Below are 26,863 nucleotides of genomic sequence, written 5' to 3'. Positions count from 1 at the left end.
TGCTATGATCATTTAACAATTCCCATTGGCATTAGCTAAGAATGAAAAACTGTTTCAAAAGATAATATTCAATAACGGCACAGATTTAGTTAAAATGGAATTGTCCAATATACACTTTGCATGGAAAGTGATTTATTAGAACTATCAAGAATCTTAAAAATCTTCATTCCCCTGTTCCCAGGAATCCATTTTAGTGAAGTAAGATATAATGAAGAAAAGATTTCAGTCACAATGCTATTAAAGAGTACTGTCAATTGTTAAAAATCACACTAGCATTGCAAGAGTAATGAAAGTAACTTCCCCTGTACTGTCCATTATCCTTCCTCTCACCCCCCAGTTTATTTATTTTTTTTAAAAAAATATTTTATTTATGTATTTGAGAGAGAGAAAGAGAGGACAAGCAGGGTGAGTGGCAGAGGGAGATGCAGGCTTAGTGGCAGAGGGAGAGGGAGAAGCAGGCTCCTCGAGGAGGAGGGAGCCTGAATGGGGCTTGATCCCAGGACCATAGGATCACAACCTGAGCCAAAGGCAGCCACTTAGACTGAGCCACCCAGGCGCCCCACTTATCCTCCAGTTAAAAAGCATAAAAGCAAATTGGTGACTTCTCTTATAAATGTTTGAAGTGAATTTTTTTTTACAGCAACTACATCTGAACTGTCAAGATACTAAATGCACACCATCATTATTTTCTGCAAGTAATTTCCAAATAGGAATCAACTTTTCCCTAGAAAAGAAAAGAGAAGGTATTTGACATAGATTCACATCTTCCCTGACTCAACAGACCCCAGACAACTGATGGTCCCTCACAGCTTCTATCAGAATTTTATTTTCAGATTCAAAGTAGGTTGATATATGCATCTACAGTCAACCAAACTCCTATCTTAATACCAAATAGAAAAAAAAATACCAAATAGAAGTATATTCTGGCCTACTTAATCTTTCCTACTCTATTTGTAATGTATGCCTACAAAGTACAATACCGCTTGAATCGGAGGAGAGTCCTCCTTTCCATGGCCAATAGGTATTTAAACATTGTTTTATGCTCATTAATATGTCTCTATAGTATTAACTAGAGTTGCCAAGGAAAGCAGCATAACCTGTTAGGAAATGACTATTACAGAGAAAAATGGAAAACTCTATACCAGAAACACAACCTTATTTAGAAACACTAAGTAGAAACTCATCCATTCAATCAATTCTTTTCTTTTCCTTTAGGGATATCTTTCTACAGATCTATTTATTTGTTTGAGAGAAAGAGAGAGAATGTGGGTGGGGAGGGGCAGAGGGAGAAGGAGAGAGAGAATCTCAAGCAGACTCCTGCTGAGCACGGATCCTGACTCAAGGTTTTATCCCAGGATCCTGAGATCATGATCTGAGCTGAAATCAAGAGCCTGACAATCAACTGAACCACCCAGGTGCCCCCCTCTAGGCACATTTTTAAGTTTGATAAGATACTTTGGGAATGAAAAGGTGTTTTCAGAATTATGTTCTTTGATTTATTTACTATAAAAAATGGTCATCTAGTAATATTCACTCTTTAATTTTTTTTCAAATTAAAGCTATTTGCTCCATGCTCTGTGATGCACAACTCAGATACCTGAGCTGACCACAAATTCCTTTTTTGGAAAATATTGACCCTAATTGCAAATTCAACAAATGGAAAAGAAATGACTTTAATATGGACAGAAATAAAAAGCAGTTTCTTTTGTATGCAATTTGGTCACTAATATACCTAAAATCTAAGGAATACAAAACTGACTGCAATATATTCACACAGATGTCTCAACTCCAAATCTCATAAAATGTTCAGTTTTTCATTATCTACTATTCAATTACAGTCCTACATTACAATGGAAGCACTAGTGGCACTCTGCAATAGTATTGGGAGATGGTCTAAAACGCCTTGTGTTCATGTGAGTTCTGTAGACAGCAGCAGCAGCAGCATCTGGAAACATGTTAATAAATTCAGATCTTAGAATCCACTTCAGATCCACTGATTCAGACTCCTTTACAAAGACTCCCCACGTGATTCGTCTATATACCAAAATTTAGGCACTTTACTCGGCAGGTGGTTTTCTTCCATACTGCACATAAGAATCATCTGGAGAACATTATTATTTTTAAGACTTATTTTATTTATTTGAGAGAGAGAGAGCACAGAGAGCACAAGTAGCAGGTGTGGCAGGGGGAGAAGGAGAAGCAGGCTCCCCACTGAGCAGGGAGCCCAATGCAGGACTTGATCCCAGGACCCTGGGATTGTGACCTGAGTCAAAGGCAGATGCTCAACCAACTGAGCCACCCAGGTACCTCCCTGGAGAACATTATTTAAAAAGATGTCTGATTCCCACTCCTTAGACAAGTTAGATAATTTGGAGAGGGCAATAGCACGTTGTTTAATAAGGGCAGGTGATGTAAAGTTAGATTACACAGATTTGAATAGTGACTCACTCACTGTGTTTTTTTGTACACTTCTTACCTCTATGAACTTTACTTTCCTCAGGAAATTATAGTAGACATAAAATGAGTATTATGTGTGAACATATTTATAAATTATAAAGCCCTAAACCAATTATATTGTTAATGATTGCCATGACAAAAAATCAAATACATAGATATTTTTTTAATAATAAATTTATTTTTTATTGGTGTTCAATTTGCCAACATACAGAATAACACCCAGTGCTCATCCCGTCAAGTGCCCCCCTCAGTGCCCGTCACCCATTCACCCCCATCCCCCGCCCTCCTCCCCTTCCACCACCCCTAGTTCGTAGATATTTTTAACCAATTAGGCACACTCTCTCCAAAATGATGATATTCAAAAGTGGGGTCTGTGGGTCCAATGAATTGGAAATAACAGATGTTTGTTATTTATGCAATAAATATGCAAATAGTTCTCCCCTGCTTCAGAACTGTATATCACAATCTCAGGAAATGGAATATAAAAACCTATATTTTTAATAAGCTGTTGATGTAATTATTACACATCTTTAATCCTCTCCCTTATAAGCCAGAGGAGAAATTCAAAAAGCTAAACTCACAGCTGTTACCACAACTCCACTGGCACTGACACACTTGTTGCCCCTCCTCCAGTGATCTCTCACTGCATGTGATAATAGGTACAGACTCATTAAACTCACAGGAAGTTTTCTCTTCTGAATTACTCCAGGTATATAAAAGAAAAATGGACAGGACAAATTGGACAGAGATTGAGTTCATTCTGCAGGGACTTTCTGAGTACCCAAGAGCGGAAAAACTCCTTTTTGTGATGTGCTTGATGATGTACCTGGTGATCCTGCTGGGAAACAGCACCTTGATCATCCTAACTCTCCTGGATTCCCGGCTCCATACACCCATGTACTTCTTCCTTGGTAATCTTTCCTTCCTAGACATTTGGTACACATCCTCCTTTATCCCCTCAATGTTGATACACTTCCTATCACAGAAAAAAACCATCTCCTTCACTAGATGTGTTATTCAGATGTCTGCCTCCTACACTATGGGGTCCACAGAGTGTGTGCTCCTAGCAGTGATGGCATATGACCGTTACGTGGCCATCTGTAACCCTCTGAGATACTCCATCATCATGAGCAAGGCACTGTGTATTCAGATGGCAGCTCTCTCCTGGGGATTGGGCTTTCTCAATTCACTGACAGAAACAGTTCTTGCAATACGGCTGCCCTTCTGTGGAAAAAATGTCATTAACCACTTTGCTTGTGAAATATTGGCCTTTGTCAAGCTGGCTTGTACAGATATTTCCTTGAATGAGATTACTATAATGTTGGGAAATGTAATATTTTTATTTTCCCCATTGCTATTAATTTGTATCTCCTACATTTTCATCCTTTCTACTGTACTAAGAATCAATTCCGCAGAAGGAAGGAAAAAGGCCTTTTCTATCTGCTCAGCCCACTTAACAGTAGTGACTTTGTTTTATGGGACAATCCTCTTCATGTATATGAAGCCAAAGTCCAAAGACTCTGCTTTTAATAAATTGATTGCTCTGTTCTATGGAGTAGTCACTCCCATGCTCAACCCTATCATCTATAGCCTGAGGAATACAGAAGTACATGGAGCTATGAGAAAATTGATGACTAAACACTCGTATTGGAGGAAAGGATGAGAAACTTACTTCTTTGAGTTCATGCTCAAAATAAGCTCATAGATTCAAGGCAAATGCTTTTAATATAAGTAGAACAAAAGAAATATTGTATGCAGAATCACAGAATTTAGGAGTTGGAAAGAAATTTCAAGATAGTAGTCTAACCTCACCTTTTTAATGAAAATGTTATAAAAAAAATTTAGAGACAACTGGTATAAGACTTGAGAGTAAACTTTAAGAAATAAGAAAAAAAATAAAATTTATCTTTTTCCCAGTAAATCCAGTATAGATCTTCTTCAACTGATGGGGTTATGTCCTGATAGATCCACTGAAAGTTGAAAATATCATAAGTCAAAAATGCATTTAATATGCCTAGTCTACTGAACATCATAGCTTAGCCTAACCTACCTTAAATGCATTCAGAGCACTTACATTGGTACAGTCTGTCAAAATCATTTCACACAAGCCTGTTTAAAATTAAATATTGAGTATTTCATATAACAATAAATTATAGGAGGACTATACTGAAATTGAAAAACAGAACGGTTGTACTGGTACAGAATGGTTGGGAGTGTGTTGGTTATTTACCCTAGTGATCATATGGCTTGGACTGGAAGCTGTGGCTACTGCCTAGAGTAATAAGAGAGTATCAAGAGCTGCAATGTTGCTAGCCCAGGGAAAGATCAAAATTCAAATCTCAAAGTACTGTTTCTACTAATTACATTTCACTTTTACATCATCATGAAGTTGAAAAATCCAAGTGAAACCATTTAAGTCATGGACCATCTATACCTTTAACTACTGAGTAAGTAAAGCATTTTTAAGTTCCCTTTTGAGAGAACTACTTCAGCTTTTCTGTTTGTCTGTCTATTACTGACTTTTGTTTTACCCAAGGACTTGATCTGGCCCCAACCTCATTTTTTATGTACATATTTCCTCTTCTTTCCCTCTTCATGTTTCTCCCACCGCCTTTAGTTCTCCAATTATATTATGTTCTTTCCATACCTAAAGACAATAGCATATGCCACTTCATCCCCATCATCACATTTCTCCTCCTATGGTAACAATCTAGCAATCTCACTGAAGACAATTCAAGTGTTAGATCTTCTGCAAATCCTTCCAAAATTTACTCAGTTAGTTAGTTTTTCCATCTTCTATTCTGCCTTTAATTTTACCTCTGTTATGGCAATTTTCCTTTTATATTAAACCATTTGTTAGATTCTGAAATCACCCCAATAGCAAAACTCACTGTTCTCTGTGTGAAGTCTAATGTCAAATAAACTTAAAACAGTAGGCAATAATTAACTACAGAATTAACTTACATTCTTAAAGAATAGTAAAATGTAGTCCAAGTACTTGATATAATACAGCGAGATAGAGAATTAGAATCTATGTATTATTTCATTGACTAAATAATAAATTCAAAAGATTTTGGTAAAGGATCAGCTAATTTTAAATGTATGGAAATATGAGGGCAGATAAAAGATTGATAAATACACTGAAGAGGTCATCTGGACTGGGTAAGACAAAAATCCTATCAATGTATAATTATTCTCTAATAAGCAATTGCTAAGAAAAAAGATATCTCAATTGCATAAATCTTTCTTTAAGAATACTGACAATTTCACTTTTTCAGTAGCAATAGTTTCATTTTAAATATTTTCCTTTCAACAACAACAACAAAAAAAAAACGCTTGACTGGTATGAGGTGGTATCTCATTGAAGTTTTGATTTGTATTTCCCTGATGCCATCTGATGTTGAACATTTTTTCAAGTGTCTGTTGGCCATTTGTATGTTTTCTTTGGAAAAATGTCTATTCATGTCTTCTGCTCATTTCTTGACTGGATTATTTGTTTTTGGGGGGTTGAGTTTGATAAGTTCTTTATAGATTTTTTAGACTAGCACTTTATCTGATATGTCATTTGCAAATATCTTCTCCCATTCTGTAGGTTGCCTTTTAGGTTTTTGTTGTTTTTAAAGATTTTTTTTTATTTATTTGAGAGAATGAGAAAGCATGAGCAGGAAGGGAGAGGGAGAAGCTGGATCCCTGCTCAGCAGGGAGCCAAATGCAAGGCTTGATCCCAGAATCCGAGCTGAAAGCAGACACACACTTGATCTGAAAGCAGACACTTAACCAACTCAGCCACCCAGGCACCCTGCATTTTAGTTTTGTTGACTGTTTCCCTTGTTGTGAAAAAGCTTCTTATCTCAATGAAGTCCCAATAGTTCATTTTTGCCTTTGTTTCCTTTGCCTTTGGAGATGTGTCTAGCTAGCAGTTGCTGTGGCCAACATCACAAAAGTTGCTGCCTGTATTCTCTTCTAGGATTTTGATGGATTCCTATCTCACACTTAGGTCTTTCATCCATTTTCAGTATATTTTTGTGAATGGTGTAAGAAAATGGTCCAGGCTCATTCTTCTACATGTGGCTGTTCAATTTTCCCAACATCATTTTTGAAGAGACTGTCTTTTTTCCATTGCATATTCTTTCCTGCTTTGTTGAAAATTAGTTGGCCATAGAGGTGAGGGTCCATTTCTGGGTTCTCTATTCTGTTCCATTGATCTATGCATCTGTTTTTGTGCCAGTCGGTACCACACTGTCAGGATGATTACAGCTTTGTAATGTAGTTTAAAGTCCAGAATGGTGATGCCACCAGATTTGGTTTTCTTTTTCAATATTCCTCTGGCAATTCAGGGTCTTTTGTAGTTCCATACAAATTTTAGGATTGTTTCAACTCTATGAAAAATATCAATGGCATTTTGATAGGGGTTGTATTGAATGTTCAGATTGCTCTGGGTAGCATAGACATATTAACAATATTTGTTCTTGCAATCCATGAGCATGGAATATTTTTCCTTTTCTTTGTGTCTTCATCAATATCTTTCATAAGTGCTCCATAGTTTCTAGAGTACAGATCCTTTACCTCTTTGGTTAGGTTTATTCCTAGGTATCTTATGCTTTAGGTGCAATTGTAAATGGGATCGATTCCTTAATTTCTTTCTTCTGTCTCATTGTTAGCATATAGAAATACACTGATGGGGCACCTGTCAGTTAAGAGCTGCCTTTAACTTGGGTCATGATCTTAGGGTCCCAGGATCAAACTCCACATCAGGCTCCCTGCTCAGTGGAGCTCTGTAGTCTCACTCTCACTCTTTCTCAAGTAAGTAGTCTTTTTTAAAAAAAGAAGAAATTCAGCTGATTTCTGTGGGATGATTTTATGTTCTACCACATTGCTGAATTCCTGTATGAGTTCTAGCAATTTTGGGGTGGAGTCTTTTGGGTTTTCCACATAGAGTATCATGTCATCTGTTAAGAGAGAGAGTTTGACTTCTTTGACAATTTGAATGCCTTTTATTTCTTTTTGTTGTCTGGCTGCTGAGGCTAGGACTTCTAGTACTATGGTGAAGAACAGTGGTGGGAGTGGACATCCCTGTGTGCTCCTGACCTCATATGTGGAATACAAGAAACAGCACAGAGAATCAGAGGGTAAGGGAGGGAAACTGGTAAGAAATCAGAAAGGCAGACAAACCATGAGAGACTCTTTAACTATAGGAAACAAACAGGTTGCTGGAGAGGAGGTAGGTGGAAGGATGGGGTAACTGGGTGATGGGTATTAGGGAGGGCATGGGATGTGATAAGCACTGGATGTTACATGCAAATGATAAATATATGAATCTACATCTGAAACTAATGATGTGCTAAATGTTAGCTAATTGAATTAAAATAAATAAATAAATAAATAAATAAATAGAATTTTAAAAATCTCCTTTAAATTGCTAATGAACAATCATATGCAGTTTTATTTTGTATGTGATATCATATCACGTTTATATGATATATAGTTGAGCTGCCTGGTAGTGTCACAGCCTGAGCTGGATGAGGAGAGCATCTCGTCAACAAAGCCAACCATTTCATAGACAATTGTCCTAAATTTCTCCCTAGATGACATCATCCACACCTAGGATTCAATTTCCATCTCTGTGTAAAAGACTTCCCAACCTATGTATAGCTTTTGTCCTGTTTCTCACCTGAACTTCACTAACCTGTCTTCACCTGGAAGTCTGACCATCAATGTATAGCAAACCAGGCAACCAATTTATATCCCTAGCTTCATGAAGTCATCATCCTTAAGTTTCTCCTCTCACCCAATCAAAGGCTGCATCTGAAATCTTTACTTAGACTAATGGACCAATCATCTTTGGTGACTATTTATTCATCTCTGAGAAATCAAATCCAGCCCTACAACCTTATAATTCCCATATTCACCCTATCTTCTTCATTCCATTGCTTTCTGGATACAAGCCATCACAGCAATTTTGTTGACTCTGGTGAAAATGTTATGATAAAGAGCAAATATGTTTTATACACTGACCTCACATTTAGACATCTGGTCCATAAAGTATACACAAACACTACAAATCCTGCTGAGTGTACAATTTTAATTCTTTGTGTATTGTGGTTTATATAACAAGATATTCACGTATTTCAGTATTTCACACAATTTTAGTGGGTTTGGGATATTGTACATCTTATAATATACATATCATGCATTTTCTTTCTAAGTGCTGATGGGTTCATTTACACCCTTGGATTTAAGGAACTAGGTGTCAAGGGAAAGCACAATAAAAAAAGAGAAGGGTTGGGGCACCTGAATGGCTCAGTGGTTGAGGGTCTGCCTTTCGCTTAGGTCATGATCTTAGGGTTTTGGGATGGAGTCCCACATCAGGCTCCCTTCAGGGAACCTGTTTCTCCCTCTGCCTGTGTCTCTGCTTCTCTCTGTGTCTCTCACGAATAAATAAATAAAATCTTGAACAAAAAAGAAAAAAAGGGAAGGGTAGTTTCATGAAAACATCCTGTAGCTTCTTTGAATTCACGAAATAATGTCAGCACTCTAAGACCAAAAATTAAACTTTCTGATATTTTTTTCCAGACCAGCACTTCTACCCCATTTCTATTCATGATCTATTTGTGCAGACCTTTCTAACTTGTACATAGCATTCACATCACACACATCTATCTGCATGCACAAATATATCCACACATGTAAAACATAGTTACACTTTGTATAATATGCAGTTACTTCCATTAAATTTAGCAATGTTGAAAAAAAGATTGTACTAGTTTCCTACAGCTGCCATATCAAAATACCACAAATTGGTTGCTTAAACAACAGAAACATACTTGCTCATGCTTCTGGGAGCTAGAAGTCCAAGATTAAAGTGTTGGCATATTTGATATCTTCTGAAGCTTCTTCTTGGCTTGCAGATAGCCACCTTCTTGCTATGTCCTTTCCTCTGTATGTGAGCATCCCTGGTGAATCCATGTGTGTCTAAATTTCCTCTTACGATGACACAACTCAGATTGTATGAGGGCCCACACTGACAGCCTTATTTTAACTTAGTCAGCTTTTTAAAAGCTATATCTCCAAATATAGATACAATCTGAGGTACTGGGGAGTAAGAGCTTCAACATGAGTTTTGGAGGGACATAATTCAGCCTAAAACAGAGGTTAATCATAAATCAGCTAAAAAGTCTACTATGGTTATTATATTTGTATATTACATGTACATAATTTTGATTAACAATACACTAACTTAATGTTATATTTATACTCTATAATCCGAAACAAAAATTAAAATTTGTCATCATGAGACCTATTTTATAAGACTTCAGATATGATTATCTAAGAGGTATGTATATTATCTTAGAGTTTCAGCAGTCAGTCAAGAAGGAAACTTAGGAAATCACACATCTCATTTAATGAGTGTCTCTCTGGGGCACCTGCGGGGCAGAGTTGGTTGAGTATCCTCCGACTCTTGGTTTCAGCTCAGGTTATGATCTCAGGGTTGTGAGATCAAACCCCATGTTAGGCTCTGCACTCAGTGTGGAGTCTGCTTAAGACTCTCTCTTCCTCTCCCCCTGCCCCTCGTGTTCATGCTCTCTTGGTAAAATAAGTAAATAAATCTTTTAAAAATAAGTGTCTTCCCCCATTATCCCAATGTTCTATTGTGTATTGACCACTAAAACATTCCTCAGGTTAATGTTTACTGATATTATTTGCTACTGGGGATTTAAAAAGCACAAAGAGGGTTCCTAATCAGCAATTTTTTCACAGCTGCTTTCACCTCTTTGTTCCGTAGACTGTAAATGATAGGATTCAACATGGGGGTTAACCCAGCATATACCAGAGCTATAAATTTATCTATTTCCTGTGAATCCACAGCCAAGGGCTTCAGGTACATGGAGAGAGCTGTCCCATAGAACAAAACCACCACAGTCAAGTGGGCTGCACATGTTGAAAAGGCTTTGCTTCGACCATCCACTGAGCTGATTCTCAGAATGTTGGAGAGAATGAACGCATAAGATATACAAATGAGAAGCATTGGCATAGGAAGAAGAAGTACGCTAATCAACAGCATGATTAACTGCACCCTGGAAGTGTCTACGCAAACTAGTTTCAATACAGCCAGAATTTCACAAGTGAAATGATTGATGATGCTATTTCCACAGAGAGACTGATGCAGCACAGACATTGTTTCCACCAAGGCAGTGAGGCAGCCTGTCACCCAGGAGCCAGCTGCAATCTGCACACAAACCCTCCTATTCATGATGACAGGGTACCTCAGAGGGTTGCAGATGGCCACATACCGGTCATACGCCATCATAGACAGGAGCACACACTCAGTGGAGCCCATGGCAAGAGAAAAGTACATCTGAATGGCACATCCTAAGAATGAGATAGTGTTTTTCCCCAAAACAAAGTTTGCCAGCATTGGAGTGAGAGCAGAAGAGGTGTACCAGATGTCTAAAAAGGAGAGGTTGCTGAGGAAGAAGTACATGGGTTTGTGTAGGTGGGAATCCAGGATGGTGATGGAGATCAGAATTATATTACCCAGCAGGGTGATCAGATACATCAGCAAGCACAGCACAAATACGATGACCTCCACTTTGGGGTAGTAAGTAAATCCCAGAAAAATAAATTTTGAAATGACTGTCAAGTTTGTCTTGATCATTTTATGCCTTTTTGGCTACCTGCAGTAGTGAATAAAAATATACATTGTATATATTTTAAAAATTAAATTCTACCAACTTTTCAGGGGTTTTTGGTAGGGGGATTTTAAAATAATCATTATTCTGGCAATACCATATTAATTATTCGTTCATTCATTCAATATTTATTGAATACACTACAAGTCACTGAAGATCTAGATTTGGATTACATAAAAAGCTGCTCTTGGGCAATTCACAGTAGAATATCACACAGTCAAGTAAAGAAATAATTACAGTAACATGATATAAGTATGTCCTAGAGTACCAGGAGAACACAAAGAGTAAGAAACCTAACTCTATGTTGGGATGTACTTAGTGAGACATTTTGAGACTTAGTTTAATCAAAAAATGCATTAGACCTAATGGAGTAAGGACCACAGGAGGTTTGCTGGAGAAAGAAAAAAATTTTGTAAAAGTTACATTGAGGAAGGATTTAGTTGCATTTCATAAACCTGCCAATTATGTAATATAATAGATGTGCTGTACACTAAGGAATATAAATAGATAAACATGCATCCAGTCACTACAGTATCACCTGATTTCCATCTTCAGGAAGGCATTTTTGAATATGGAATATCCTGAACCCACTTATAGAAACAAAATAATTTTCAACGTTCAGTATTTTATATTGCAATTCAGATTACTTATGATATGTGTCACAACTGGTCACGTATGGAGATGGTTTTAAAAACACTGTCCTCCAGGTGGATTTCAAATGAAATCAATCACAAGTAGTCAAGCCTTGCCTCCTCAACATTGCCTACTTCTCCCTCCTTCTCATCTCCCAAAAATCCACCTCCACACTCTGTTCTGAAACAACCAATGTGTAACTCTTCATACTTACCATGCCATTTTATATTTTTATGTCTTTAATCAACGGTTTATCTACATGAAGTGGCCTTTGTCCCCAGCTCCAATTTGTCTTTCATGAATATTTACCCAGTTATCAAAACTGTATGCCAGTTTCTGAAGTACAGCTTCGTTCTTTATACATACTTATGTTACTCAAGTATATTATACCAAACTGAGGCCATATATGCATGACCCAATTGCTCCCACCCTTGGTAGAAGTGAGTTTTTCAAGAGTTTGTTCCCCATAATATTAGAAAAGTAATAATTCACATTTAAGATTTTTAATAACATAATACTCCCTTGGACATGGAAAATTTTGATACATATTCAAATAAGTACATTTTCACTAGCTCTCTGTGTCAACACAAAAGCCTGAGGATTTCTCAACTTGTCACTTACATCTGCACTCTTTTCGTAATATTAAAGAAACTAGTTCATTTAAAAAACAAAGATGATAAAAAAAAGAAAAAAAGAAACAAAGATGATAAGCTCTTAGCTTTAAATATGGAATGTACAGTGAGGCCAGGGGAGGTGATAACCACTTGTACTCTTAGAAGAGCTTGAAATGCTTCACAATCATGCTCTGTAGGGTTTTAGAACACTGTCCTCTGAGTGTGAGAATTGGGCTTAAATCTTGCTGTGCTATTTACAAGTACACACAATTAGACAAATCACTTGGCCTCTTTGAAACTCAGTTTTCTAATCTATACAAGGAGGATGATAATTCCTAAATTAACTTGTTTTAAATTCTCCCTCCACCACTCCATTCCATGAGCTCTCTAATATTTCAGACAATCACAAAGAGTTTATGATTTTGTGGTCTCCCTGATTTCCAGAATCATAATTGCCTCTATACTGACCCAGGGCTGGTTCACATTGACTCAGATAAAAAAACCTTAGCACCTTCTTTATAATCTTAAAATTTCAACCCCCAACCCATGGATGAATATGAAACACTTTATTGATTATTTCCAGAAATGTTAATGTTAAACATTTCTGTTCTTTAGTTCACTTTGGTCATCACATACCACTGCTTCAACTGAGGCTTTCTCTATTATCCTTCCCCATTTAACACCTAATTTTCTTGCTCTAGCTCTGGCTTCCCTTGCTTTCTTTTGTCTTCTTTCTTCACCACTTTCTTTCCTTTCTCCCATAAACAAAACAATGAGGTCTCTTTTTCTCATGCAGATTGAGTCCCTACTCCTTCCCTTACCCTTATCTCATATCCTTATAAGGGTCTCACCAAACCTGTCATTTTATTGAGATACTTTCTCTAAAATGATTTCTGATTCCAGTGCTAAGATAATTAAATGTTTTCTAACAGACTTTCCTCTTTCTTTCTAAATGTCAGAGCCAGAACAGACTCCGAGTTCTAATCCAACCCTCTTATTTTAAGGTTGATGGAAGTTTGAAGGCAATTAAAGACTTATTTGAGGTAAGAAAACCGAAAGCATAAAGCCAAAAGTCTTATCCCATATTCAGGATTCATTTCAACTTGGAATTTTTCCTACCAACTAGTACTCCTTTTTAAAGAAAATATCTCTATTCCAGTTTCCTGGCCTACCTGAGACCCATTAATAGGTTTTATAAATCTGAGAATACTGAAAGAAATAAAATACATTTACCATAGCACATGTGATGAGCATCTTCCTTTTTGATTAATGTATGTTTCCATATTTAAACTTGATCTCCAGCATGGTCTTTCTCATGACTCTTGTGTAGTGCTCAAAAAAGTAAAAGAATCTGAGTTTTAAATTAGGACAATATTCCATGAAAATATATCAGAGTGAGTTGTGCAGAGGTATTTTTATTCAGAAAATTGCAATGAAAAAGGATATGGATGCTGTTAGTTTGCAAAAAATCAACTCAAATCTTGCCTGATTCATAAATCCTCAACATACAGAGTTTTGCTAATTAAAAATATAAAAATAATTTCTTAAGTAAAATAATGACATACATATTTGTTCTTCCAAACTCACCCCCCATGAGCTGCTCCCCAAAAGTTCCAAAGGGTTATACCTGTTCTAAGACTACTAAAGTCTCCTGTTGCTATTGGGGACCTTCCAATTCCCATAACAATTTAGTGTTGTGATTCTGAAACATACAGAAGTTAAGAAACTTTCTAGTTCTCCAGGGTATGTTTCTCCAACTTCCATTAACTAATTGAGAACCAAAAATATTAGGTAAAAAAAAATTAAGTTATTTTAAGTTATTTGGGTTGAGCAGCATTTGTGCAAGCAGAATTGGCAGAATTGGAGGAGACTATTTGCCTATTCCATTCCTTCTGCAGATTGCCCTTGAATTACACAGCAAACTGCAAATAAGAACTGTAGAAATGCCTGCCTAAATGGCATCTGAGCTTGTAAAATAACCAATTTATTTTCAGAAATCCATCCAAATATTTATCTGGGAAATAGAAGATAAAACATCCTTCCTGAGCTTTTAAATGGCCACAAAAAGAGAGCATTGATCAATAAAATAATTTGTTACTGTCAAATGCCCATTGATAGACTGTTTCTAGCACAATGTTTGTGATTTTATGAAGATTATATAGTAATCTTTGAAGGAATAGTGCATTGGAGTGAGCACTAGACTTAAAGAGTTGTGGGTTAAACTTTAGCTCAACCATTGATTAGTTAAGTGATCTTACACAATTGTAGTATATTAATTGCATTAATGACCTCTATTCTTCACTCCTTCACAGGTCCACCTACTCTGATTTTGGCTCTACAGATGTGACTTGATTTGATCACTGGAGCATTAGCAAATATAATGAAAGCAGAGACTTGTAAAGCTCCTGCACAATTAGGTTAGTCCTCTCTTTTCCATCTCTGCTACTATCATGAAAATATGTCCAACTTAGCCAACTGGAGGATAAAATGCACACTAAGCAGAACGGAGTTGCCTCAGTTGCCAACAGTCAAGGTTGCCCTACGTTAGCCAGCAGTCCCTCAATCCCCAACAAATGAATGAGTCCTAAAACAATCAACAAACCAACTCACAGCTGATTTAAGATAAGAAGATAATTTAGTTGAGATCTCCTGGCTCCAGGGGGTTTCATAGACTTTAATAAATGTTTACTTTAGTATGCCACTAAGATTTTATGACTGTATATTACCCTGTACTATTGTAGCAATGTAAGACTAATGTAGCAATAGATGGTGTCACTGCCTGTCCATCACTGACGCATCTGGTCTTTATCCTTCTTAATAGAATCATAATTTTATTCATTTGTCTATCCCATTTTATCCATAGGAAAATATCCTGATAAGTCCAAGCCTCTTATCTTACTTTCTAAAAGCTTTACATTTTTACCTTTTATACTGAGATATGTATTCATCTAGAATTAATCTTTGTGGTATGAGGTGAGGGCAAGATTTATTTTTTACTATGTGCACACTATTTGACTCAACATGATTTTATTGAAAAAGTCCCTGTCCCACTGCACTGCAGTGTCATTTTTGACATAAATTAATTGACCATATGTGTTTGGATCTGTTTTGAGCCTCTTGTTCTGTTCTACCAGTTTATTTTTCTTATCCTTGCACCAATATTCCATTGTCTTATTGGCTATAGCTCCATTATAAGTCTTGATTTTGGCCCTCTAAATTATTTTTTTCTTTATGAATGGATTGGCTGGTGCTGGCATTTATTTTAGCATCTGCTTTTCAATTTCACAATATACCTGCTTGTCTTTTAACTGGGATTGCCTTGAACCTCCATTTCAATTTAGAGAGAACTGATATCTTTATACTATTGTATCCTCTAATCCATTAATTTAGGTCTTTTTAGATTTCTCTCAGTAATATTTTATTGATTCTTCTTGTTTAAATGACTTACACAAATAAAAATGTCTTACACATACTATATTAGATTTATTCATATAGCTTTATATTTTTGATGCTATTATAAATTGTACTTTAAATTCTCTTTTCTACTTTCTTGTTATTGGTATGTAATGATTTTTCTTTTTTTTTTAAGATTTTATTTATTTATCCATGAGAGACACAGAGAGAGAGAGAGAGACACAGAAACAGAGACAGAGAGAGAGAGGCAGAGACACAGGCAGAGAGAGAAGCAGGCTCCATGCAGGGAGCCCAACATGGGACTGGATCTCGGGTCTCCAAGATCAGACCCTGGGCCAAAGGCGGCGCTAAACCGCTGAGCCACCCGGGCTGCCCTGTAATGATTTTTCTATGCTAAATTTATATTTAGTAATCTTGGTAAATTCACTTTCTTATAACAATTTTAAGGATATTTAATGAAGTATAGTTTACATTGAATCCACTTATTAATTCCAATAGTTTTAGACCATCTGAGTATTCTGTATACATACAGTGTCGTTCATAAATAAGGATAGCTTTGTTTTTATTATTTATATCATTTATCATTACTTTTAGTATTGATTATGAACTCTGACACTATTACAATGTCACATTCAGGAGCTGAGAAAAATAAGGTAAAATGAGAAAATTTCATTTGAAACATGTAATGGTGCCTGAAGATGGCTATGGACTATTTAAACCTAGGTTTTAGATTACTTAAAAATTAAGATTTCTCCTGTAATACAAACAAGCTGATTACAAAAGACATCAAATATTTCTAGTTCTTTATAGCAAATATAAAGTCTATTTTCTTAGTACTGGGTATAAATGAGCTCCCAAGCATCCTATAAAATGCATTTCTAATGATTTTAGTGAGACAGAACATAAAAGAATAAAAATATATTTTAAAAAATCTGTCATGCTAAATGTCTATTAAGTATAAAGCAAATTGACAAATTTCAAAGTAAATTATGGAAAACATCATCATAATAGAATATCTGGGTAGAGCTTATCTAGTCAACAGATCTGCAATATGGGCAGATTCTGAGACAGAATCACTTGTGTCCAGGTGATGGAGACGCAGTACCTCAGTAGAAAACTTCACATATTTAACTCAGACCAAGGTCAATTGTCCTGATGATTTTATATTCCAAGCTATTTTCTGCATGGGGTCCAATTAATGGGCCCTCACATACCATAGTGCTTATTTAAAAACTTAAGGTGAAAAAAATATACCTGAGGATAAAACTATCTCCAGAAAAGATGAGAAACTGCTCTGATCTGCACTAGTTGAGACAGCATTATTCATGATAGGTTAGCATGCCTTCTAACTGAACCCAAACATCTAAAAACAAGCACACCGATACTCCTCAAAAAGTATGGATATTAATTTATTAAATTTCGTGTCAAAATTGCAATGACAATTTGCAATTGCATTTTGCAATTCCAGGAGCAGCTAAAGACTTGGCATATTTATGTTTCAGGTCAATATTTTTTTATGAGTATCAAGCAAGCTATAGACACAAATCTGTATCTGTCCAGAGTAACCCTATTTATTGACATATGGAGAAATTTGCCCCCCCCCCAAAAAAAAATATTTATTTACTTGTAGTTTTAGTTGATCTTCCCCCATCATTCATTTCATGTGCAGGACATGGTTTCCTCAAGTCTCAAGGTAACTTAAAAAGCCAGTTAATAGCCCGTTCACAGGAACTTGAGAAACTTCTTATCCTTCTAAAGTCAAGATATTTCATGGATGCAATAACTCAAGATTATATTAAATAAGTACATTTTCCCTGGCTTATAAAATCCCAGAAATTAATTTTCCCGAATCTAGTGAAGAGTAAAAAGTATGGCTTATAATGTCAATCTTTTCAGTCACAGCAAATACATCTTGATATTTTCAAGCTACCTCAGAACTTATGGAATCACAAATGACATCTCATTTTTGAAGATTCCAAGTTATTTATCCTTTAAAATAATAGGAAAATCTCTCATGGCCTTAAAAGTCCATTAGCAAGAAGAATATCAAGGATGTCTTATCAAAAAAAGAAAAATAAAACAGTCTCTGAGCAATGAGAGATACAAATAAATGGAACAAATGAAAATCCATGTGTAAATGCATGACCATCAATCCAATTAAGCTTCAAAGAACTGTTGAGTCTTTAGCAATGATGGTGAATAGGGAAGTATTTGAAATTTTTCCTCTTTTCCTGGAGATATTACTCCATTACATTTTAATATTTTTAATGTTAAAGATGAGTAATGGGCCAAAGTTTACAAGGTTTAGAAGATTCCCACATATCCCTCACCTCATGAGAGGAAAAGCCAAAGACTGATCTTCTGATGAAAAAGCAGTGTTCTAGTGAGAAAACAGAGTTGCTTTGTTTTGGATCCTCATTCTTTTGTTATTCAAAAATGACATACCATTTTAGATGAATTGGCTGCCAGTCCCTCCACAATAAAAATGAAAAGGATAAATAACTTTTTATAAACATATGATACAGTTTTATTATCTTAACAAGGAGCTACCAAAAATAACAATCATTCTAGTTAATTATTGTCTGAAAAGAAGTCCACAGATCCAAACAAAGTTATTATTATGGGTAGATATTAAGTAATTTTTCAGGGACAACTGAAATCTAATAGAGTATCTCCAAACTTGATAAAAGAACCACCCATTTAACCTGAAGAGTCCTTGGTAGTATCTTGCATGTGCTGATATTATGTGTTCACTGTCTACTTTAGGACACAGATATCACAATGTTGATTTCTATCACAATGATCTGCTATTCCTATCATTTCCCTGGATTCTGATGCTCCTGCTGCTTCTAATAGACCCTACTTTTAGGGTGTCCATATATTAGATCATCCAAGCTAGGCTACTTCACAATGAAGGGGAGAACTAGTACTACTTACACCTGGGAAACTGGCATTAAGTAGACTAGTTCTGAGCAAATATAAATATCTGCTCACCATTCCAAGGTTGGCTCTATTAGAAACATCATGTTCCAAAGACACAAGATGTTTCATTAAAAAAAAAAAAAAAAGGCAGGCATCATGCTCTGTTTGTGTACTGGCTGACAGCAACTACTTAAGCTTTGGTCTGAACCTGATGTCTTCCAAGGTCCAGATCTAAGTTCATGGAGTCAGGCTGCAGAAGAAACAATCTCTGGGCAGATATCATGCTTCTCTGGGACTCGGGGTGATAATAAATTTAAGATACAATTCTAATCTGAGACACACAGTGAATTAACCCTATTAACATAACAAGAGACAAGGGACTAAGGAAGGAGTTGGACGAAAAATAATCTTTATGAAAGCTCATGGTGGAGACTAGGAATAGTGAGAACTGGTCTAACTAGGGTTTTTCTTTTTTCGTTTTCTATGCTGTCATTCCCTTATATCTTCCTCAAACTTTCAGTCAGTAAATAGAAGCTCAGAGCTAGCTCCAGCCCCCAGTTCAGGTAATGAAGGAAGTATACATCCATGCATGGAATGAAACAAACTGGACCAAGAACTGCATCACCATTGATGACATCAAAGAAACAGGCAGAAATGACTGGCTCTGAAGCCTAAATAGTGGTGTGGCACAAGAGATCAGCCACAACCAGTAGTCTCTGAAGATGCCCATTCAGTCACCCTTCACCTATTCTATCTCCCTCTGAATGGCACATTCTCTTCTCCTAAGAGAGTCAAGTAAAGTTTATAAATTGATAGTCTCTCTTTTTTCCTAAGTATTTTTCAAAGAAGGGCCAATGTACAATATGGTGGTTCCACTTTCTGGGTTGCTATAAACTGACCAGGTCTAAATCCAACAATCCAACCATGAATCAGTGAAACAACTCTGATCCCATTTTTTTTAAGTCTTACTTGGATAAACAAGGTTCTAGCCAGTTCCTCACTGACCGTCATGATGAGAGAAAGCAATGCCAAGGAGTGACACAACAAATAATATATATGACCTTTCTGGAAAGAAATTCCCAAGAACTCCACCTTGGGCATGAATATATTTCATGTGTATCATGTTGTGTACCTGTTCTACACAACCTTGAAAGTTTTGAGAGATGAATTTGACACAGCAGCAAGAATCTATCTGTTCCGCTCTTTGGTTTCCCTAACTGATTTCCAGATTGTGATTATAAAATTACTTGTCCCTTTCCCATTTACTTGTTAAACACATTTTCTTCAGTAGGTGTTTAACTGCTTCTTTCACATCCTTGTTTCTAAGACTGTAAATTAAAGGATTCATCATGGGAGTCATAACCCCATAGAACATGGATATAAGTTTGTCAGTTGCATCCAAGTCATCTGAATTGAGTGTCTTTTTAGATTTGGGCTTCATGTACATGAAGAGAATGGTTCCATAGAATATTATCACCACAGTCAGGTGGGCTGAGCAGGTGGAGAAGACTTTGCTTCTCCCCTCAGAAGTGCGAATCTTGAGGATACTAGAGATGATTAATGAGTAGGAGATAATAATTAATAGCAGTGGTGTCAATATAAACAATGTCGTGGCCACGAGCATGATGAACTCATTGCCTGAGATGTCAGCACAAGCCAGTTTCATGACAGCCAGAATTTCACAGGAGAAATGATTGATGACGTTATTCCTACAGAAAGGCAACTGTACCACAAACGCCGTTTGTACTGCAGAGTTGACCAGTCCTATGATCCAGGACCCAGTTGCCATGGGCACATAGGAATCCTTGCTCATGATGACAGGATATCTTAGGGGGTTGCAGATAGCCACATACCGGTCAAAGGCCATCATGCCCAGGAGCACACACTCTGTTGTCCCCATGGCCAAGCCAAGGAACATCTGCACTGCACAGCCAGAGAAGGAGATGGTCTTTCTTTCTGAGAGGAAGCTCACCAGCGTGGAGGGAATGGAGGTGGAGGTGTAGCAGATGTCCAAGAAGGAGAGGTTCCCCAGGAAGAAGTACATAGGGGTGTGAAGGTGGGAGTCCAAGACGCTGATTAAAATAAGGGTGCCATTGCCCAGCAGGATGACAACATACATTATTAAGATTAGCACAAAAAAGAGTAGCTCAAGCTTAGGGTAACCAGAAAGCCCCTTCAAAAAGAATTCCACCAGAATGGTTTGATTTTCCCATTCCATTTTACTGTTTCTCTTTTACCTGTAAGACATTAGAATTTTTTAAAACAAAATATGTATTTCGTTATGATTACTTTCAAATGTGTATCAGTTTATAAGTACCATATCCCCAGAGAGGAATTTTTTTTTAAAAGGAAAACATTAGGGGCAGCCCGGGTGGCTCAACGGTTTAGCTCCGTCTTCCGCCCAGGGCGTGATGCTGGAGATCAGGGATGCAGTCCCATGTCAGACTCCCTACATGGAGCCTGCTTCTCCCTCTGCCTGTCTCTGCCTCTCTCTCTCTGTATCTTTCATGAATAAATAAGTAAAATCTTTTGAAAAAAGGGAAAACATTAAAGAAAAAAGTAAACAAAAGTGAACAAAAGAGAGGTAAAATATGAATAAAGGGGGGATGGAAAAAGGAAACTAACATGTATTAATGTTTTAAGCCACATGCAATATGTCACGCAAATTACTTAATCTCATCAGTGCTAGGAGACAGGTATTATTATCCACATTTTACAGATAACTAAAATGTAAATATTAAGTAAACTTAACTAAAGATAAATATACAGCAAAGCAAAGTACGATTCAAACTTAACTGTCTTCCTTGTTGAAGCCTGGGCTTTTTGTTCTATTTATCATCACATATGTAAACTAGAAGTTGTAATAAAAATTAGCATTGCATTATGTGTAACTGAACAATAAACCATTTTTATTGACTACAAACCACCACACAATAAATCAATGATCTTGCCACTTCTTGAAATTATCTTGTTTACTATCTGTCTTGCATCGTAGCCTGTAAACTTTATAAAGGTAAGTACTTTCTTTGTTTACTTCCATTGCCCCAGTACCCACCACAGGGTGGACACAGAGATAGTCATTCAAAAGTATTTGTTGGATAAAGAAATCAAATGAAAGACAAAATAATGACTGACATTTCTCACTTTGGGTCAATCCTCTATTAATGGTTTGCTTTGTGCATTACCTAAATTAGTCTGAATAGCAACCCTATTAGGCAATTACTATTATTAGCATCATCATCTTTATTAATAGAGAAGGAAAATAAAGCACAGAAAAATTAAGTAATTTGCCTAAAGTCATATAGCCAAATAAATGGTAAAACACAAGCTAGATGGCTGCAGAGTATAAATTCTTAATCATTTGCACAGAACTTGGTTTGCAGACTAGAATACCTTGTAATCTTATTGACAATACTAATATTTCAAAAGAAATATCAGACCAAGAAAGGTGACTGTTCAGAAAGAAGCAAGATTTCAACATAATGATTTGAGAGAAATTCATCTGGATACTTTATATTTTGCTACAAATGTACTGTCATAGAGTTGCATTTAATCCTTATAATCTTTGATCTCCCTTGTGAGAAGTTCTATCTCCTTTTTCAATACTATTCTTAAATGATTTTTTTTCTTTATTAGTCTCACAAGGGGTTTTCCTATATTATAGGACTTCTCAAAAAAAGGGAAATGTGAAATGTTCTTTTCATTGCCTTCTAGATGATTTTTTCCCTTTCCTTTTCTTCTTTAATCCAACAGGTGTGTATTCTTTACACCAACAATCCAATCATGAATCAGTGAAACAACTCTGATCCCATTTTTTAAAGAAAAGAATACACACCTAGTCATTAGAATTTTGTGTTCGATTTTTGTTATTTACAATTTTATGGGATCCCTGGGTGGCGCAGCGGTTTAGCGCCTGCCTTTGGCCCAGGGCACGATCCTGGAGACCCGGGATCGAATCCCATATCAGGCTCCCGGTGCATGGAGCCTGCTTCTCCCTCTGCCTATGTCTCTGCCTCTCTCTCTCTCTCTGTGACTATCATAAAAAAATTAAAAATTTAAAAAAAAAGAAAAAAATTTATTTTATTATAAGAAAACATGACCTGTAATTCTCTATTTATGTAGAGTTTGTCAGCCAATCACTTGATCCATGTTATAAATATTAACAAAAAATATGAATTCTCTTTGGGAGAGATATATAATTAAATATAGATATACACTCAGGCGTACATACATACATATAATCAAGTTTATTTAATGTCTTATTCAAATCTGTGAAATAATTATATTGTCACCTATATTTAATCAATTCTATATAAATATTTGTAAGCACGCTCTGCCCATATATATAGGATTTTTTTAATATGCTTAGCTTCCTTGTTGTTTATGGCTGATAATCTTTATAAATTGTGAATGTTATTAATTGACCTGTCTTTATCATGTTTTGTACTTTAAATTTCACTTTTATGATAATGTTATTACATTCCTGCTTTCTTTTAGTTTGCTTTGCTTTTGCCTGTGCTTTACACATCCCTTTATTTTGAACTTTTCTTTCTCACTTTGTTAAGTACCCTACTTACAGGCAACATATATCTGGGTTTAAATATTTAATCTCCTCAAATAGTCTGTCTTTTATAAGTATCCAGTCCAGTCACTTTAAAATACAACCATTAATGTACTTCATTATTTTCTTTCCATATGCTTTATTTTTATTACTTATTTTGCATTCTCTTTTTTCCCACTTCCTTATTTTTGCTGGTTAGGTTGTCATTTACTATTTGTTTTCATTAATTCTACTCACTTTTGCCATTCCATGTGTGGTTACCTTCTCTTTCACTACACTCGTAATTTGACTTACAGGACCCAACCATTTGCTCATAAAAATTAACTTTTTTTATCTAATCCTCTAAATTATCTAATTATCTAGAGCATTATCTAATCCTCTAAATTATCCCTCAAACACTAAATGAAGACAGAACTATCAGAATTCTTTTCTTCCTCCATCTCTAGCTTCAAATTCCTGAATGTCCTCAACTATATCAAATGTGAGACAATGTAAAAGTGCTTATAATTTCCTTACAATGTGTCTTTTTGAGAGCTCTTCCTCAGCCCTTACATTATACGTATTTGAACAGTCTTTATCAATGTAATTACCTCTCTGTATATCTGCTCATTGATCACCATTGATTCCTCTCTCTTCTTTCTCTTCTTTCTTCAGGACCATATTTTAACTTATATTTTGGTTTGGTTAGAGTATATTTCAAGAATTCTCCTCAGATGAGAATGTAATATATTATATGAATTCTTATAGGAATCAAATAACTTCCTTTGCTAAAATTGCATAAATTAGTAAAAGCATGACTTTTTCTACCAAATTCTACAGCTAAGACTATATACCAAGGAAATAATATACATAATTATGGAAGCAAGAGCTCTCCTGAGCAGAGATCTCAGAAGCACCCAGAGAGGCCCCAGGCAGCTTTGGACAATATATGTATATATACAATATATGGTTATATATTATGTACAAATATATGTATGACATGTAACATATGAGTATATAAGTAGGAAATATATATTAGTAATATACATACATATGTATATATGAATTGTGCCTGTTTATTGACATCTTTATGTCAGTTGGTACATTAAAATTTATATATATGATAAATATATGATTACATATATAAGTATAAATATATAAACATATTAAATAAATTATATATTTATATGTGTGTATTCTGAAAAAAGTTTTTAAGAAACACAGTGACCAAAATCACAGGGAGTATCTAGAGAATTTCCCTAATATCTTTCACTGTGACCCATTCTTTGGGTGGCTATGCACTGATATAGCAAGGCATAGTTTCACCTCTAATGACTTGCTTCTAAAGGTGATGAGACAGGAACTCCTATATACCCTCTGTGGAGGACAATTTGGCAACATCTACCAAAATCACCAAAGCATACATGTAACCTTTGGCTTCAGATTTACTTCTAGGTAATTATCATGTGCCAGTTATGCTGGCACATATGTAAGATGATTTACATTCAACTTGATTCATTAAAATATTATTTCTATTAGCAGATGCTGAAACAATTTAAATTTCCAGGAAAAGGGGAATAGAAATAATAGAATACTATTCCGCTGTCAAAAAGAATATGGGGCTCTTTGTGCATTGATGTGGAAAGATCTTTAAGAAATATTTAGTGGAGGGGCGCCTGGGTGGCTCAGTCAGTTAAGTGTCCAACTCTTATTTTGGCTGAGGTCATGATCTCAGGGTCATGGGATCAAGCCCCAAATTGGGTTCTATGTTCAGTGTAGAGTCTGCTTCAGATTCTTTCTCCCTCTTCTTCCCCACCTGTCCTTCCCCACTTGCTTTCTCTCTCTCTTGCATGCACACTCTCTGAAATAAATAAATAAATAATCTTTAAAGAAAAATTAAGTGGAAAAAAAAAGAAAAAGAAAAATTAAGTGGGAAGGTAATACTCAAAATAGCATATATGACACACTAACATTTCTGTAAAACAAGTATTATATATGTAGTGTTTGAAGTATGTATACACACATATAGAAATTTTTTTGGTCACACACAGAATATCTCTAGAAAAAGAAACAAGAATAGTTATCTCCAGAAAAAGAAATGGACAGTTTATTCACAGGAGTGGAAGGTAGGCTGTTTACTATACATCTTTTAGCACTTTCAAAATTTTGGCACTGAATGAATATATTGCTTATTCATAAAATAAACAACATTTAAGCTTTTGAGATTCATAGCCTACTTTCACTTTTCTAGCATTATGCTACATCAAACCATCCATTGCCATAAGGCACAACCTTGTATGTTTAAAATTGTTCTAACTTGCCCAGTATTACACACTAAATGGGAACTGAAGACTCATAGATACTTTACATAAAGTCACATTCTCAATACTCAGGACTCTTTACATAATATCATTAGGATTTCTAGGCCCATCACCATCTCCTGTCCCACCACCAAGCTGTAAACCATTCTTTGGCTTGATTAAGGGTCTATCCTTCTATCCAATGTCATTTCCTTTCCATTAAATGCATTATTGCTTTTATGAGCTAGTAAAATTCCTGAAACAAAATTATAGCTCAATAAATGCTAGCTATTATTCTTGTTCCATTCTCATGGCCAAAGAGTCCTCCCTCTCCAAAATCCTTCAGGATCCTTCAGTACCTAACTTTATATGGTATTTTGCTCTGACTCTCAGGTCCATTTTCTCATTTTCAGGACACAATTAGTCTCCCTGAGATCACCCAAAGCCCAATCTGATTTTCCTAGTCTAAACTTCTCTCTACCCCAGCTTTTCAAATTCTTTCTTTTTTTTTTAATATTTTATTTATTTATTCATGAGAGACACAGAGAGAGAGAGAGAGAGACAGAGACAGAGACACAGGCAGAGTGAGAAGCAGGCTCCATGCAGGGAGCCCGACGTGGGACTAGATCCAGGGTCGCCAGGATCCTGCCCTTGGCTGAAGGCAGGCACTAAACCACTGAGCCACCTGGGCTGCCCCGCTGAGCCACCTGGGTTGCCCGAAATTCTTTCATTTTTGATAGTATTTACATTTTATAGACTTTTCAGATTTTCTGGGTTAGGTCTCAAACCACTTGAGATCCCAAAAGGAATTAGGGACATGAGGGCTTTTTTTGAATAGTGGAGAGTAAATGCACACCTATAAAAAAAATCATCTCTGCAAAACCCATTGCTCTATTAGCTATCTCCATGGTACATGATATTCTATCAAGCGCATTCCATAATACTGTCAAGAACACAGGCCTTGCAGGCAGGCTTAAGTCAAACACCATCTCTGCCCCTTATTAACTAGATGGCCTGGGCATGTTTCTGATCATCACCATCCCTAGCTATAGAATGAAGATAAAAACACCTATGCCATATTATTTGTTGGTAAGATTAAACGAGCTGGTATATGTCATTCAGTTAGTGTTTACAGTGGTTCCCACTGTTAGTGGAGTTTCTCTCATGCCTCTCTGTTCATTTCTTCCTTCTGTTAGACTCTTTTTACATCTCTTAAATAGTCATCATTTTTTTTCTGTAAGATCAGGTATATGTAGCTTAAAAGCTTAATCAGATCACACATAGCATTCTGAC

General features: G+C 36.0%; 3 protein-coding genes across 3 annotated transcripts; 1 reads left to right on the top strand and 2 right to left on the bottom strand.

Moving 5' to 3' along the window:
• Nucleotides 1-3,181: 3,181 nt before the first annotated feature.
• On the top strand, nt 3,182-4,120 carry LOC112911672 (olfactory receptor 13D1-like). The gene has a single exon (XM_025988312.1). It carries the CDS (start codon nt 3,182-3,184, stop codon nt 4,118-4,120), a length of 939 nt encoding a protein of 312 aa, XP_025844097.1.
• Nucleotides 4,121-10,171: 6,051 nt separating this feature from the next.
• On the bottom strand, nt 10,172-11,113 carry LOC112911673 (olfactory receptor 13F1-like). Its single transcript, XM_025988313.1, has one exon. It carries the CDS (start codon nt 11,111-11,113, stop codon nt 10,172-10,174), a length of 942 nt encoding a protein of 313 aa, XP_025844098.1.
• An 8,860-nt stretch (nt 11,114-19,973) lies between these two features.
• LOC112911674 (olfactory receptor 13C2-like) lies at nt 19,974-20,948 on the bottom strand. The gene has a single exon (XM_025988314.2). It carries the CDS (start codon nt 20,946-20,948, stop codon nt 19,974-19,976), a length of 975 nt encoding a protein of 324 aa, XP_025844099.2.
• Nucleotides 20,949-26,863: the final 5,915 nt, after the last annotated feature.

Source organism: Vulpes vulpes, chromosome 12 (genome assembly GCF_048418805.1).
Source record: "Vulpes vulpes isolate BD-2025 chromosome 12, VulVul3, whole genome shotgun sequence".
Taxonomy (NCBI): Eukaryota; Metazoa; Chordata; class Mammalia; order Carnivora; family Canidae; genus Vulpes; species Vulpes vulpes.
The sequence above is the reverse complement of the archived record's forward strand: the minus strand, read 5'-3'. Positions and strand labels throughout refer to the sequence as shown.